Source organism: Labeo rohita, unplaced genomic scaffold (genome assembly GCF_022985175.1).
Source record: "Labeo rohita strain BAU-BD-2019 unplaced genomic scaffold, IGBB_LRoh.1.0 scaffold_30, whole genome shotgun sequence".
Lineage (NCBI taxonomy): Eukaryota > Metazoa > Chordata > Actinopteri > Cypriniformes > Cyprinidae > Labeo > Labeo rohita.
Genome location: NW_026129217.1, coordinates 1,336,818 through 1,354,433, shown reverse-complemented (window position 1 = coordinate 1,354,433; position 17,616 = coordinate 1,336,818). Strand labels below are relative to the sequence as shown.

General features: G+C 36.8%; 1 protein-coding gene across 1 annotated transcript; it reads left to right on the top strand.

Annotated features, from left to right (window-relative positions):
- The first annotated feature begins 1,868 nt into the window (after positions 1-1,868).
- On the top strand, positions 1,869-14,042 carry LOC127160163 (uncharacterized). Its single transcript, XM_051102811.1, has 6 exons — positions 1,869-2,270; positions 2,362-2,457; positions 5,355-5,585; positions 5,661-5,683; positions 5,763-5,881; positions 12,836-14,042. The coding sequence occupies exons 1-6, from the start codon at positions 1,875-1,877 to the stop codon at positions 14,017-14,019; spliced, it is 2,049 nt and encodes a 682-aa protein (XP_050958768.1). The 5' UTR covers positions 1,869-1,874; the 3' UTR covers positions 14,020-14,042.
- Positions 14,043-17,616: the final 3,574 nt, after the last annotated feature.

Sequence of the window (17,616 nt, the reverse complement as noted above, 5' to 3'; positions counted from 1 at the left end):
GCCCATTATACGCATATGTTCTATACTTGCAAAATAATAAAAAAATATTGGACAGAAGTAACTCAGGCAATAGAAGAAATGTTTAATAAATTACATAAAATAAAAATACAAAATATAGTTTTGGGTATAGATCCTATGTCATTTAGTAAAGATGAGTTATATTTATTTAGAATATTGAGAATCACAGCTCTTAAAGCAATAACTAAATTTTGGAGAAGGCGAGAATCCCCAGCAATAAGTCATTGGTTAGACATAGTGTCTAAAGTATACTCTATGGAAAAGATAACATTCGAAATTAAAAATAAAAATGTATATTTTGAAAAGATATGGCCCGCCCTAAAATCAAAGTATTTATTATAAATAAAATAAATTATAATAATTATTTTCTACATAAGCCTCACTCTCATTTAATATAATTGTTTTAATACTTTATGGGATTAAATAATATTATCGGTTGATGTCTAAAAAACATTATTGAAATTACTAGGAATTGAAGATAATAAGGAATTTGATATGGATATAAATTTTGTATTTATAATTTTTTTCTTCTTTCTTTTGTTAATTACTTATTTTCTATATATATATATATATGTGTGTACATGTTACAAACTACTCCAAGACTTAACAGGTTGGAGATCCAAATGCAGTTTTATTGGGAAATCCAAGACGTGATCCAAAATACAGGCGAGAGGTCAAAACAAAGGCAGGCAATTCAAAAACAATCAACAAGGCAAGAAACTCAAACAAAGGGTAAATCCAAGAAACAGGGCAGAGAGCAAGACAACCAAGAGACATTAATACAGGGAAAATGCTCAGAAATGCAGTGTAACAACTAACAAGACTTCGCAAAGAATGACAGACTAAACCAGGCTTATATAGGGGAAGCAGACAGAGTAAATGAGCAACAGGTGGAGACAATGAGCGTTGATGAGTCCATGCAAAGGATTATGGGAAATGGAGTCCGGGGTAAATGAATAGTCTGGAATGGAGTGCCCTGTAGTGAAGCTCATGGGCACTCCAGTTAGAGATTGTGACAGTACATGTATGTGTGTGTGTGTGTGTATATATATATATATATATATATATATATGTCTAAATGTGTGTATACATGTATGTATATAAGTATATATATATATATATATATATATATATATATATATATATATATATATATGTATATATGGACTGTTTATGTATGTAAATGTGGTTGATACTTTTCAAATATTTTTGTTAATGTGTGGGTGGTGGGTATTTGTCACAATTCAGGCAGGAACAGACGAACAACGACATAGTGAAACGAACAGTCTTTAATAATCCACAAGGAACACAGGAAACACGGGAACACAGGGAGGTAACGTTAAAGGAACACTCCACTTTTTTTGGAAATAGGCCGTACCATGGGTGCAGCAGGCGCAATGATATCACGCAGCCCTCAACTCAGCCTAATAAATTTGAGACTATACTAAGACTATTAAAAAACCATGAAAGAGAAAGCAGATTTCTATTAAGCTAGGGCCAGATTAAAGGACCATTTTAGTCTAGAACTAGGCTTACTCTCTGTCTGGGTAACTGCCCCTGTAAGCTTAGAGACTCTGCAAGTCTTTTTATTAGCAATATTTGCATTCTCACATTGCTCTTTTGTGTTTGATCGAAGGTTTTAGGGTGGGGTTTGAGGCATTGTTTAGGAGAGAGTATCAGTGAAAGTTCATTTTGAATATATTTGTTTGCATTAACCTGAAGAAATCCTGAAAATGTTGTGTGACCTGTTTGAACACACCTATGTAATCGGTAAGTCCACCCTATCACCCTACAAAACTCTCCAGGAAGAGATTCACTAGCAGATCTTTGTGATTTTCGGAGGACAAACAGTGAAAATGGCTTCACTATCGGTAGAAGATCTTTGTTGTCCAGTGTGCTGTGAAATCTTTAAGAATCCAGTTTTTTTGTCATGTAGTCACAGCGTCTGTAAAGAGTGTCTTCAACAGTTCTGGAGAATCAAGAAAACTCAGGAGTGTCCTGTCTGCAGGAGAAGATTCTTAAAATACGATCCTCCAGTTAATCTTGCATTAAAAAACTTGTGCGAGTCATTACTGAAGGAGAGAAATGAGAGTCATTCATCAGGATCTGAGGAGATCTGCAGCTTACACAATGAGAAACTCAAACTCTTCTGTCAAGAGGACATACAGCCATTGTGTGTAGTGTGTATTAATTCACGAAAACATGACAATCATAAATTCAGACCCATCAGTGAAGTGGTTTCATCATATAAGGTAAGACAGAGTAAAATTATTATTATAAAAATGATTATTTTTGAACATATTACAGAAATCTCTGGTGTCTTATTGATATATTAAATTCTAGGAGGAGCTCAATACAGCACTGCAGTCCTTACAGGACAAACTCAAACACAAAGAAAATATTAAAAGAGAATTTGAGAAAACAGTACAACAAATCAAGGTGAGGATAGATTTTTTTTTTAAAGTCTTTATTTGTGACATATTCTCAGCCCCATGAGTCTCAACAAGAATATACCAATAAATAATGGGTGCTTCTCAAACATTAGACTACATTCTAGGCGACAGCCTATGGCATCACTAGGGGTCGCTATGGGGAACAGTATACCCACGCTGCCATGCTGAGGGGAGTGCATGCAAAGCACAAGGCAAACACTAAGTACCAGCTCTACCAAAGCTTGATACTTTTATTTGTGTACACTCACAATAACAGAACTTTTTGTTTTTGTAAAATAAAGAAAATAAACAAGGTGCAGGGTGCTGAAATAAATAATGCAAATATTACCTTTTGCTAAAATATAAACCTGTTTTAAATACGCTTTTTATTAGGCAGACGATTTCATTTGTGTGTCTATGTTTGCCTGTTCGAAAAGTTGCAGTGACAGAAACAGTGAAATTCCAAATAAAGTGTGAAGGGAGTTACGTCTGTGTCAATGCTTTTGAGTACTTTAATGTGGTGTAGTGCAGCAGTTGGCTTTGTGCTTACCCACTTTTAAATCCCCTCTGATGTGCATCCTTAAAAGTGTAACTAAGAATATATTTATTAACATAGTATTTCTGCTACACTTTTTAGGAATATTTTTTAATTTATATGCTTGTGTTTAGTATATGTATTTAAAAGTGTAATTAAGCATAGGCTACTACTGTTTCAGCCATTAAAATAGTTAAAAGTAGTTTTGTATGTAATGGCAAAGTGATCATATTTTGTTTTGTTATTTTATTGTTAATTTAGAGAAACGTTTGAAAAAATAAAACATCTTTCGTTTGTTAAATGTAAGTTGTTGTTTTTTTAAGTAGCAACACAGCGGCCAGCAGCAGACTGTGAGTTGATCATAGCCTTTGTTTGATCAATTTAGATATAAAAAAGCTTTAACATATGACAATGTTAGTTTAAATGCTTAACCTATGTAAATGTGCGCTGTTAGATGCATTTTTCAATTGTCTGTGCAGAGATTGGAGGCTAAAGCACGCCTTACAGTACATGGAGGCGTAATCTATGCTATCCAATAAATGTCTGTGGCTTATTGCCACCTGCATTGTCGCTCGCGACAGAAGCATGCCATTTAACTTTTTTTAACTAACATTTTAGTTAGAAAAAAACTGACAACTAATGAAAACCCCAATTCAGTATCTCAGAAAATTAGAATATTACTTTTAAGGCCAGGCGAGTTTGCTGGCCAATTAAGAACAGGGATACCATGGTCCTTAAACCAGGTACTGGTAGCTTTGGCACTGTGTGCAGGTGCCAAGTCCTGTTGGAAAATGAAATCTGCATCTCCATAAAGTTGGTCAGCAGCAGGAAGCATGAAGTGCTCTAAAACGTTGTTTCTGTCGCTGTCTGTTGTTCAAGAGTGGCTTGACACAAGGAATGCGACAGCTGAAACCCATGTCTTGCATACGTCTCCAGCTGCAGTCCAATCTTTGTGAATCTCCCCCACATTTTTTAATGGGTTTTGTTTCACAATTCTCTCCAGGGTGCGGTTATCCCTATTGCTTTTACACTTTTTTTGTACCACATCTTTTCCTTCCCTTCGCCTCTCTATTAATGTGCTTGGACACAGAGCTCTGTGAACAGCCTCTTTTGCAATGACCTTTTGTGTCTTGCCCTCCTTGTGCAAGGTGTCAATGGTCGTCTTTCGGACAACTGTCAAATCAGCAGTCTTCCCCATGATTGTGTAGCCTACAGAACTAGACTGAGAGACCATTTAAAGGCCTTTGCAGGCGTTTTGAGTTCATTAGCTGATTAGAGTGTGGCACCAGGTGTCTTCAATACTGAACCTTTTCACAATATTCTAATTTTCTGAGATACTGAATTTCGGGTTTTCATTAGTTGTTAAGGCGGCTGCACACTAGAGGATTTTAAGGCCGATTTTAAGACCGATTTGCACCCCTGAACGATCGGGGGGTGTGGCCCGATTCAAGGCTTGTCGCAAGCAATTTTTTGTCCAAAAATCCTCTGTTGTGTGGTGTCATTACGATTATTTATCTGCTCCCAATCAAGACGGAGCGTCTCCGAACTCAAACCGTAAATATCAAACATTTTAAAATCGGTTAAGATTTGAAAATCCTCTAGTGTGCAGCCGTCTTTAGTTATAATCATCAAAATCAAAAGAAATAAACACTTGAAATATATCAGTCTGTGTGGAAAAAATGAATGCATTACACAAGTTTCACTTCTTGAATGTAATTAGTGAAATAAATCAACTTTTTGAAGATATTCTAATTATATGACCAGCACCTGTATGTGCATAACAATGTCATGTGTGTGACTACTATGCCAGAGCAAACTGATGCATCAAGTGTCAGCTGTTATGAATGTGCTCAGGACAGCTGGACATTACGGTGGATCAGAGGTAAAAAAAATATATAAAGACTGTCACATAAATCCATATTTTTCCTGACTGTTCAGGCTCACTTAAGACATAACCGACTGCATTTACACGAATAGTGTCCAAGCCAGGCATTTTGACATAACTTTTTGTGAATTTGAGTGTGTAGCAATAAAACACAAAAGATAACTTAATTCAGCATTCACACGGTGACTAAGAGGCGCATTCTGTGAGTGCGCTTTGGGTCTGTGTCCACAGAAACACTGGAGCTTTCAAATACTGGACAAGACTTAAAAACACATGCAAATACTGAATCTCACTTCAGTGAAAATGTATTGGGTCAGCCACAGTTCTGTCAACTGTCCATGGACTCGGAAATCGAAATCCCAAAGGCCCACTAAAGTACTAGTACTTGGAGTTAATTACCCTATATTTACCCACTCACTCTTCATGATGCTCCAGAATTAGTGGGGTCTTTGAGATGATTGAAGTGAATGTGGTTTGATTTCAGTCTCAAGCTGAGCACACAGAGCAACAGATTAAACAGCAGTTTGAGAAGCTTCATCAGTTTCTCAGAGATGAAGAAGAAGCTACAATCACTGCACTGAGAAAGGAAGAGGAGCAGAAAAAGCAGATAATGAAGGAGAAGCTGGAGGAGATGAACAGACACATCTCAGCTCTTTCAGACACAATCAAAGACACGGAGGAGCTGATGAAAGTCAATGACGTCTGCTTTCTAAAGGTCTGATTTCAGATCATTGATTGATTGATTGATTGATTGAGTTCTTGATGATCAGTGATGTGTTTTTTTCTGCAGGAGTTTCCAGTCTCAATGGAAAGGTTAGTGATCTGCTGGTGTCTCTGGTATATGCTTTTAAACCAAAGCCACTACAGTTCTGACTCCTGAATGTTCTTCCAGAGTCCAGATTTCACAGCCGGATCCACAGATGCCTTCTGGAGCTTTGATTGATGTGCCACGTTACTTGGACAACCTGCCCTTTAGAGTCTGGAAGAAGATGCAGGACATCGTCCAGAACAGTGAGTCTGACTGCAGAAGATCTGAATTCACACACACATTCTAAATGATGCATGAGAAGGCAATATTTACAGATTTTAGCATTATGTGTATGCACAATAAATTGCAGAAGAAATCCAGGAAATCACTATTGCTGCAGCTAGTGTGACTAAAAACACACGTCTATGACAATATATGATTTTGTCTGAGTTCTAATCATATTTAGAGGTTCAAGCACGAAGTCCTGAAACCCTATTGTAATTGTTAAGATTTTTATAATTATTATTTTTCCACCATAAATCTGATCATGCAGACCAAACCGTAAGGCCTAGAAACTTGAAACTAAAGGTGTGTTCACACCATATCGGAATTCCCGTAATTACGAGATTCCAAGTTGTAAAAATCGTTCACGTCCTCGTAGAACTTGTAATTACAACTTGTGAACTGGGAGTCTTCTGAGAGCTACGACTTGTACCACATGAACGCCTTACCACCTGACCAACGTGGGCTCTGTCTAGGCGTTAACAGTGTTGCCATAGTAAAAGCATAATTCCGAGTCCCAGGACGTGAACAGCTCCGAGTAGAACGTCACATGTTGTCATGTCAAAATTACGGTAATTACGATATGGCGTGAATGCAGCATTAGCCAGACTCAATTGCCCCAATCAGACAATAGGGGGCACTACAGTGAACAAAAACTCCTAGACCATTTGTCGTAGGTTTATACCAGAGTTGTGGACTAAAGTGGCATGACTCGTGACTTGACTCGGACTTGAGTCCAAAATTTGATGACTTGTGACTTGAATTGACGTAATCAAAGAAAACTTGTGACTCGACTTAGACTTTGACAGCAATGACTTGAGACTTTACTTCATGCTTATTTTGTTTATAAATAAGACCCCAGGACAGTGAATATCAATAATTATCAAAAAACAAACAAAAAAAAAAAACGCTTGACTCACCGACGCAAAGGCCCGCCAAAACGTTTGAAAGAGGTGGGGCCACTTTTAATGAAATGCCTACAATTATGAACAAACAGGTGGCCAAACATTTGACTCGAGGGCCACATTAAGTTTTGCACATTAAGTGAGGGGCCGCATAATATGTTTATGATAAATTAAGCTTTGATTTGTTTTTTGTTTTAAATTCTAAATTGACACTCACTACTGTACTGTAGCCTATGTATACTTGTACATACATGGCAGTTCAATTCTTGTCCCCTCTCTTTTTTTAATTTTTAAGAACTTTATGACACAGATAAGTTGCATTATTGTACAAGTCGATTGATGTATAAGACACATTTTATCATTTCATTTACGAATAATGTAATATACACTAAATGTTTACAAACATTAGAAACATATATCCATATTCCCCTTGCTCCACAGAAAAATCCCGTAATTTTAGCAGTGTTCAGGACAGAAAAAGGAATGAAAATATAAGTAAAAAAAATTCAAATTTACTGTAAACATTTATTATAAATGTCAGCCTAAATATTTAAATCAAAACCGAAACTAGCGGGGTGGTTTCAGAAAACTGTACAATACAAACTCACTTGCCCTTTCGCATTCATCACCAATCCTAATGTATGTGATTTGTGCTTGAGCTTGATTGCTTTATAAATCTCCTTGGAAATCGCAGCGCTTTTCGGATGTTTAAAATCGTGATTTATAATCCAGAAAATGCAGCACTGTATTCATTTTCATAAAAATGTGAAGAAAGCATAGGTTTGCAAGATAAAATGAGAAATTATATACATGTTTTCCCCACGAAATTACAGTGCCCATGAACAGGATAACACTGGCATTTGTTCTCCTACTGGAAGGTCTACAGAGCATTTTAAGCATTTATTTTTAAAAGTTACCAATCCAAGGCATTTTTCAAAACGCATGAACACTTTTTTAACACAAGTAAATTATTTATAATTCTGCCAGTTTTGTAGGGTGTATAATTTTACTTTTTATTTTGTATTAGCTGTGTGGCCTGGAAGTATTTTTAGAAATCTTGGCCAACTGAAAAGTATGAACATGAAAAGTATGAGCATGTACAACACTCAGTACTTAGTTGGGGCTCCTTTTGCCTGAATTACTGCAGCAATGCGGCGTGGCATGGAGTCGATCAGTCTGTGGCATTGCGCCTGCTGCACCCATGGCACGGCAGCAAAGTTCCTTGATTATTAAGCCGGAATGAGAGTATAGTTCCTAGCATATCAGCCTAGAAAATCACAACTTTGCATTTTCCGCCAGTCTTAGTACACAATGCAACTACAGAAAAGTTACGTTTTAAATAGGAAAAATATCGAAACTCTTTAGTCATTTTATAGTGAGATGCTAATGGTCTAATCAGATTCAATGATTTATGCGAAGCTATGCTAAAACTGCTACCACCAGACCCTGCGATCGGCTGAATGGATTCAAAAATGGTAAAACACATCTTTATAACTCTAGGGGAGTTGGAAAATGAGCCTATTTCCAAAAAAAGTGGAGTGTTCCTTTAAGGTCAGGCGAGTTTGCTGGCCAATTAAGAACAGGGATACCATGGTCTTTAAACCAGGTACTGGTAGCTTTGGCACTGTGTCCTGTTGGAAAATTAAATCTGCATCTCCATAAAGTTGGTTAGCAGCAGGAAGCATGAAGTGCTCTAAAACGTCCTGGTATACAGCTGCGTTGACCTTGGACCTCAGAAAACACAGTGGACCAACACCAGCAGATGACATGGCACCCCAAACCATCACTGACTATGGAAACTTTACACTGGACCTCAAGCAACGTGGATTCTGTGCCTCTCCTCTCTTCCTCCAGACTCTGGGACCCAATTTTGCAAAATTGACTTTCATCAGAGAACATAACTTTGGAGCACTCAGCAGCAGTCCAGTCCTTTTTGTCTTTAGCCCAGGCGAGACACTTCTGACGCTGTCTGTTGTTCAAGAGTGGCTTGACACAAGGAATGCGACAGCTGAAACCCATGTCTTGCATACGTCTGTGTGTAGTGGTTCTTGAAGCACTGACTCCAGCTGCAGTCCACTCTTTGTGAATCTCCCCCACATTTTTGAATGGGTTTTGTTTCACAATTCTCTCCAGGGTGTGGTTATCCCTATTGCTTGTACATTTTTTCTACCACATCTTTTCCTTCCCTTCGCCTCTCTGTTAATGTGCTTGGACACAGAGCTCTGTGAACAGCCAGCCTCTTTTGCAATGACCTTTTGTGTCTTGCCCTCCTTGTGCAAGGTGTCAAGGGTCATTTTTCGGACAACTGTCAAATCAGCATCTTCCCCATGATTGTGTAGCCTACAGAACGAGACTGAGAGACCATTTAAAGGCATTTGCAGGCGTTTTGAGTTCATTAGCTGATTAGAGTGTGGTACCAGGTGTCTTCAATACTGAACCTTTTCACAATATTCTATTTTCTGAGATACTGAATTGGGGTTTTCATTAGTTGTCAGTTATAATCATCAAAATTAAAAGAAATAAACACCTGAAATATATCAGTCTGTGTGGAATTAATGTATGCATTATACAAGTTTCACTTCTTGAATGGAATTAGTGAAATAAATCAACTTTTTGAAGATATTCCAATTATATGACCAGCACCTGTATATCGCACTACAGGCTACAGTGCCATCTGTTGGAGTTTACTGATATTGCATCAAATTAGCCATTTTGGACCAACTGTCCCTCAGGTGGATGAAAACGCCCATAGTTTTCACCTCTGCAAGTTTGGACACCCCTACATGAACAGAAATCTTCACCAAACTTGGTACACGTGTATAAATCAATCTTTGGTCAAATAAAAAAAATTGTGGAGCTTGACCACTTGATGGTGCTATAAAAGGAAAAAAAACATAAAAATTGCTATAACTTCACAACCTTTAGTCCAATCGACCTGGAAATTGGTATGCAGTGCCTCTGTCCAATGTGCCACAAAGGTCTTTGCAGACATTTGCGTATCTTAAAAAAACATGGCTTCCTTCAACCAATGAATTTTTAAAGAAATCAGTCACTAGTTGGCGCTAACGATTTTTATGTGTCCTTAATCGCATCACAAATCCATACAATATGCATATCATTTGATAGATCATAATGAGCAACTTTGCTTCAAGAACCATTGCTGACAATCTAATTGTTAATTAAATATTCCCAGTTATGTGAAAAAAAAAACACTTTTGCAAACTAGTTCTAGGTTTTCACTCAATCTTGATCAAACCACTGCAGCACAAGACTATACTAGACTATATTATAATTATAAAAAATGTCTAATCTCCAAAACTTCCCAAAACAAGATGAACACATGGAATATGTGACTCTAATCCAGCATATAAAGTTTCAGCATACAAAGATCGGACCACAGTTGTTGCTATAAGAAATATAAAGGTGTTAAAAACATAGTATTTCCTTTGTAACCCAGCCAACAGACCCATGTGGGGCCCATTGGGGTTGCAGCTGGGCTGATAGCTACCCAACTGGGACCCACGTAATTTTGTCCGCAGTTTCCATGGTGGCCCCTCATGGGTTAGCCCAGAAATTCAATGCAAAGTTTACTTGGAATAATTTAAACATGACTATTATAACTACTATTATAATAAAAAAATAAAATAAAAAAAAGTTAATTTTAAGCTCTTGAAAAACTTTATTTAGAACTTCTACACGCTTCTACACGTTCTGCATGCTTTAAGCAAGGTTTTGTTGGAATATTTTGAACATGACTATTACAACTTATATATTTGCAACTTTATAAAACATAAGTATCTTAAAAGTTAAAGTGAAGCTCCTGATAAACTGTCATGAACACCAGCAACTGACACAGCCACTCAACCATGCCCCCAATCACTGGAATACTGAGCACCTGTACCCAATCACCTGAACAATATTTCAGCACCCTCACCCCACTTGATCTTTGGTTGGTCTCAAGGTTATACACTCCTTGCATTCTCCTTTGACCCTTGGGATATTACAGACACTTACCTGCTCTGTGCATACCTCTATGCTCACCCTTGGATTGTTGGACTGTTTATATCCACCGGGATTAGCAGATAAGACTGTCTTTGTGCTTCCAGCCTTCCGTTTGCACATTTATTCTACACTATGTTACTCCAGCATGTGTTTGCACTAATAAAATGAAGTTGATTTTACTTGCTTCTTCTTTCATCCTTGGTGAATTGTGACAGAAGACCAGCCCAGAAAACGGAAATAAGCCGGAGTTTTAAAACGGAGTTTTAAGCCACATCTTTGTTTTGTTTACTTTTATTTTTACTTTTACTTTGCGTGTGTGGGGTGGAGCATTTCAAATTAACGGCGGGAGGAGGGAGAATATAAAAGTGGGTCGTACCTGAAAGAGTTCGTGTCATCAGTAAGGTTTGCAGTTACGAGAGTGATTACCGTGCAAAGGGAAGAGACGGCGCTTGTCGAACTGTTGCTTCTTGTGAATGATGTCTGGTGCGTCGCGGAGTTTCACTCAACTTCTAAGCGTTGCACCTCAAGATCATCTGGTTTTAATGAAGTTGTTCAGAAGACAAGTTATGGCCGCTTAATCCACCTATCCTGGTGCCTGACGACAACACTCTCTAGTCCCCTTCATGGCTGCAAACTTGGTCAGTACCTGTGCACCGCCATTACACACACTCATTCATCCATGCAGGCACTTTTTGATATGCTTATGGTATTACTGTGATTGTTTATTGACTAGTGTGCCTTTTTGTTAGTTGATGTTATTACCTTTGAAGTAATTAACAGAATGTTTATTCTATGTTTCTTTTTTCTTCTTTTTCTATGGACAATTTATGAATGGTCATGGATGCCAATCTGCCTATCGGAAACGTGACATAGGTGACGCGATTTCTACAGGGATTTTTTTTTTTTTTAATGCTTTTCCTATTCACCCTTGAACTGAATCGCTAAACTTTTTTGTTTGTTTGTTTTTGGTTTTTTCCAGCTCTTCAAGTTTTTTGTTGATGTTTTTTGGACATTGTAAAATAAAATTTCTTTTGGCTAACAGTTTTCTCTGACAAATTATTTTTTAAATATTGTAACAGGTGTTTTTTTTGCTATCCTGGGGAAAATAACATCTTTGTCAGGAAATTCCTGGCTGGCGCCCGAACAGAAAAAAAAAAATTATTTCTTCAAAAGACTTTTTGTGCTAGGGCGGTTACCACCGTTACAGTACACAGTTTCTCTGTCTTACTAACACAGGTAACTAACTAACAGCAATGGTGGTGTAACACCGCAAACGAACATAAGAGCTGAATCAGGAAGTGAGGGTGGAGTCAGCAGGGAGTCAGCTGACCAGGCAGGGTGTGGCATCAATTAGGCTACAGGAACAAATCAGCTTTATCCTGCACAGAAACACACAAAAGACTTCTCAAAACAAATAAATAAAACAAAAAGGGACGTAACACCCATTTGAACAACATGTGGTGATGTAGGGGCTGTTTGATATGTATTTTTAGCCTTTCTGGCCCTGAGACTCAACTAATCGCTGCAATTCTCCGGCTTTGATCTTTGGAGAGTCTTTGGCCACTCAAACTCTACTCCTCAGTGTGCATTAGGACAATATAGACATATGACCTCTTCCAGGCAGATTTGTAACATTTTCTGTTGAGTGAAACTTCTTAATTATTGCCCTGATGGTGGAAATGGGGATTTTCAAGGCTTTAGCTCAAAAAACGTGTTCTGTACATCCAAACTATATTCTTTGAGTTTACTCTTTGTGATAGATGATTAAGGAAATTTGGCCTTTGTGTTCCTCTCATTTATATTCCTGTGGAACAGGAAGCAATTCCAGTCACCCTGGTGTGTTACAAAAAGTAAATATGAATGAATATACTTCAGAGATATTTTACTCCTAAGCATATACAGGGTGCCAATAATGGTATCAAACATGCATTGGAAAAGAAAAACATTTATTCCATAATGTGAGTTCCCCCACAGACCTGCACTGATCATTTATATCCCTAACTTGTTTATATTTTTGCTTTTATACAGTGTCAGAAGGAGAGGGGAAGACCAAACTGCAGATTCCAGTCATCAAAAACGGTGCTAATGATGAACCAGAAACTCCTGATGTGAGTCTCTTATCTAGACAAATTGGTTTGGGTCAAATTTGTGTTGAGAAGAGTGCAGCTGCAAGCACGATATTGGGACAGAAAGAGTCCGGATCCATTAATAGAATGAACTCTGTAACAACCCAATGTTCAGATCTCTATGCCACTGTTTCAGGCAGATCTGTGTCTGTAGTTGATACTCCTGGATTCTTCGACAAACAGATGAAACATGAAGAGTTCATGACAGGGAGAAATGTTTATTTACCCAGTCCTGGACCACACACTTTTCTCGTTGTTTTCAGATTAGATGACAGATTCACGAAGGAGGAGCAGCAGATTCCTCAAAAGACGGAAGATGGTCAGGGAGAATTAAAATGCTCAATATTTTTTTTTACTCATGGACAACTGGTAGGAGGGTCAATAGAGAAACTTATTGACAGCTATCCCGCATTAAGACGTCTAGTTGATGAGTGTGGAGGCAGATTTCATGTCTTCAACAATAAAGATGAGAAAAACAGAGAGCAGGTAAATGATCTACTGCAGGAGATTAACACAATGATAGAACAGAATGGAGGAAGACATTACAGTAATCAGAGGTTTGAAGATGCTCAGAGATTCAGACAAGAAGAAGAAAGAAGCCAGAGAGAGGAAGAGAAGAGAAAACAACAAGAGGAGGAACAAAGACAAGAGGAGACTAATAGAGATAAGAGACAAAAAAGGACAGAGCAAAGAATCAGAGCAGAGTTAAATACACAGAGATTTGAACAAGACAGACTTAAAGCAGAGAGACAGAGCGAGCGTGAACAGCAAGTGAAAACACTAAGGCTAGAGAACAGTGGAAAAATCAGAGCAGAGAAAGAAACAAGCAGTGTATTTATACGTTTTTTTAACAAGCATTGGTGTTGGTTTTTTGGTGCTGCCTGGCCTGGATTTTTCATAATTTCACCTCTCATAGCACTTCCCCATATGAGTGATGCTCTTCATAATGGAGCTTCTATTGGAGGTGTTGTATTTGTTCTTGTTAAATATTTGGTTATAGGAACTGTTGCTTCTACAGCAGTTCTAGGAACAGTTTTTGGAGCTATTGCTGAAGCTGTTGAAGCTGCTTTTGGAGCCTTAGATTAGGGTAAGAAGGTCAACAGAGAAGAACGAAGGGAGTTGAGATACTGTAGCAACTCAAAATATAATAAAGCATAATGTAATTGCAGTGTAAATACAGATCGTAATAGCAACAGATAACAAAAAAGTGAAGCAATGTTCACCAGGGCTTGAAAATGAATTATTTAAAAAAAAAAAAAATGCCTATAATAATAATAATAATAATAATAATAATAATAATAATAAATAAATAAATAATAATAGTAAAAAAAAAAAGAAGTGTTTTCTTTATTAAAAAAAAAAACAAAACAAAAAAAAAAAAACAGGAAGAGATCTGATATCTTAACCCACTGCGCTTTAGTCACAGCCAATACAGCATCATCTTCTCTAGATATTGGCCAAATGTAGGCTACTAAAAAAAAGAACAATTCTGTTAATGCTTTAAAGACATTAAAGTAATTTTTAAAGATATTTAACAATATTTGATACATGCTTAAAAAAATGCTACTCATATTGTTTTGAGAGGAAAAAACTATTTGTGTATGTTCACGTTGCATTTTTTTTTTACATTTAGAATTAATGTAGAAAATGCTGGAGAAGCAAAATGTTTACAAACATTTTAAACAATTACTAGTTTTCTTCTCTCCACAACAAATCCTCTGAAGTTAAGGCTAAGCATTTATCAAAATGTCAATCCAAAAACAATTTAAGGTGATGCCTGTTTCCATACTCGCGATGTATCTGTATGATAAAATATTAGCCTTTGTATTATGTAATAGGCTTTTTACTTCACTCGCATCATTGTAAAACATCATCCTTCATATCGGCTATATCAGTGGTGCCTAGAGAAGGGGTATATTAATCCCCCCAGAATAAATAATGCACTATTTTAATAAATTTCTGATCGTAAAAACCTGCTTCTTTTCATTTTTAGTTTTTTTTTTTCGTTACAATGTAATGATTAAAATTACCAATCAATAATAATTATTTTACTACTCTGCATGCCTCCCCTGACATGCTCTGGCATATGAACAGGCTCTGCAATTTGCTACCCAGTAATAATGACGAAAGTTAAGCAAACCTAGACCCCCCAAATTCTTAGGTTCATGCAAATGAATCTTGGATATATACGAGAACTTTTATAACCCCAAATGAAAGGCACAATAATGGAGTCAAGCGATTTAAAGAATGATTTAGGTAGTAAAATGACACTGTCATGTGCCCCTATGCAACTCAAATTGTGGCGATCTATCAAGATTAGTTAAAATAGATGCACATGGATAATGATACAACATACTGACCCAAGAAGAAAACCGATCTCCTAAATTAAATTCTTTGAAAGCTTTTTCTGCATCTAATGCAATTGCTAATTTAGAGTGAGATTTTTTTTGTTTGGAATAGATAATATTTAGAAAACGTCTAACACTGAAAAAGGAGAATCTATTAGGGACAAAGCCAACCTGATCGGGGTGAATAATAGTTGAAATGCATTTGTTTAATCTAGTTGCCAACACTTTTAAATCAGTATTAAGAAGAGCAAATTGTCTCATCCTTGCCTTTCTTAAGAAGTAAAGTAATATTGGCGAAGTAGAGAGGAGGAGGAAATTTCTGCTTACAAAATGAATGATTGAACATCCGTAACATAAGGGGTGCAATTTTACCAGCATATTTCTAATAGAATTCGATACGAAAGCCGCCCATTAGGGAAAGCATTAAATGCATCCAGTATCTCTTGTAGTAGTAAGTCTTATGTAATAGTAATGTCGGCATTCAACATTTCCTGGTCAGCATCGCTTATTTTTGGAAGGGGCAGAGAATGAAGAAAGTCTGCAATAGCCTCCAAAGATACAGAAGTCTTGGATTTGTACAAATCTGCATAAAATTCCATAAAGCAATTATCAATTTACTTTGAATTAGTCAAAATTTTACCATCCTTATCAGCAATATGATGAATTGATCTGCTAGCATATGAGCCCCTTAATTGCTGAGCTAATAGTTTATCTGGTTTATCCTCAATCTCAAAATGTCTCTGTCTAATTTATGTCTAACAATATCTTATACACCTGATCCGAAGTAATCTTATTGTATTCATACTTAAGTGGCATCATTTAAGACACAGGAGTTTGTGGTATCCCTATATAAATTTTCCAGCTGGGTAAGATGTGCATCTATTTCCACTAAGCGTTTTTGTCTGATTTTCTTTGCTGCTGACTCATAGGAAATTATATGTCCCCTCATTACTACTTTAAAAGTTTTCCATAACACAGAGTCAGAAACATCATCTTTATATTGGTCTCAATAAACTCAGTCAAAGCATCTGAAATATGCTGGCAAAATTTTGCATTGGAAAGGAGTTTAGTATTAAATCTCCAATTATAACTTGGCTTTTCCCAACCAAAATCAAAAGTTACTGTAACAGCAGAATGATCAGAGATCAGTATGTTGTAATAATTAGATGTAGAGACATTAGGTAGTAATTTAAATCTATAAAAAAATGTATCTATTCTTGAATACGATTTGTGGACATGAGAAAAGAACGAGTACTCCTTGTCGACAGGATGTTGTAGCATCCAGATATCCACAATATTCAATGACTCAGTGAGATGTTTAATAACTGATGTACAGTTAAGAGAAGGATCTGAGCGAACAGGAAATTTATCCAAAGCCGAATCCAATATGCAATTAAAATCGCCACCAACTATAAAGTGAGTATCTGTAGAAGAAACTTAATACCTTACGAAAAAAAGACGGATTGTCATAATTAGGGGCATCGAGATTTAAAAAAGTAAAATGTTTGGAAGCAATTAACCCAGTGACAAGAACAAACCCCGATGGCACACATGCATCTCAGAGTCTATTTGACGTCTGCATTTACATCTGCAGCTCATCTACAATACGTCTATTGGACGTTTCCAATCAGATGTCAAAGAGACGTCTATTAGATGTCTTTAAGATGTTGATGATTTAGAATGAATGTAAAACTGAAATGTTACTGAAATGTTACTGGTGCCAAGGATTTGCACAAGGAAGTCAGCAGTCGGGTGGCCCTCCTCCAGCTTTTCGAAAGACTGATTATCTTAATATTTTTCCGCCGCGAGCGCTTTGATTTTACAGCCTCCATAACATCAGCGAGATTAACAGGGTCTGTAGAGTTAGCAACGGCCTGTGCATCGTCTTACTGACTGACGCCTTGTTCACCTGCATCCTCTGCTGATTTTTCTCCTTTCTTTGCTTTGGACTTAGTCATGCCATTTGCGATGGTAATGAGCAAAACTAAACAATAAAATTATTGGTGAAAATAAAGAATTATCAAGGGAAATGAGGAGCACGAAAAAACACGTCTACTCCATGTGGAACTCACTGGTGCCTAAATTAAAACCTTGGATTTAATAACATTAAAATAACATTATTAACGGCCATAATGGCCATTTAAATTTTTTTAATTTTGTTCGGAACTAAAAAAAATGTTGTTTCTGGTTTTCATTTTCATTCCTTGAACTGTTCAGAGCCCTGATGTTCACAGTATAATTAATTTTTATAAAATATTAATAATAATAAAAAAGTTATGCACACAAAACATAATATCGATTTTTAATTAGTTATTGTGTTAAAAGAAATTTTGGC

Excerpts from the sequence above, each read along its gene's own strand:
- LOC127160163 (XM_051102811.1), top strand. The coding sequence starts at position 1,875 with ATGGCTTCACTATCGGTAGAAGATCTTTGTTGTCCAGTGTGCTGTGAA. Across the intron at positions 5,586-5,660 it reads ATGACGTCTGCTTTCTAAAG|GAGTTTCCAGTCTCAATGGA; the intron begins GTCTGATTTCAG and ends TTTTTTCTGCAG. Across the intron at positions 5,684-5,762 it reads TTTCCAGTCTCAATGGAAAG|AGTCCAGATTTCACAGCCGG; the intron begins GTTAGTGATCTG and ends ATGTTCTTCCAG.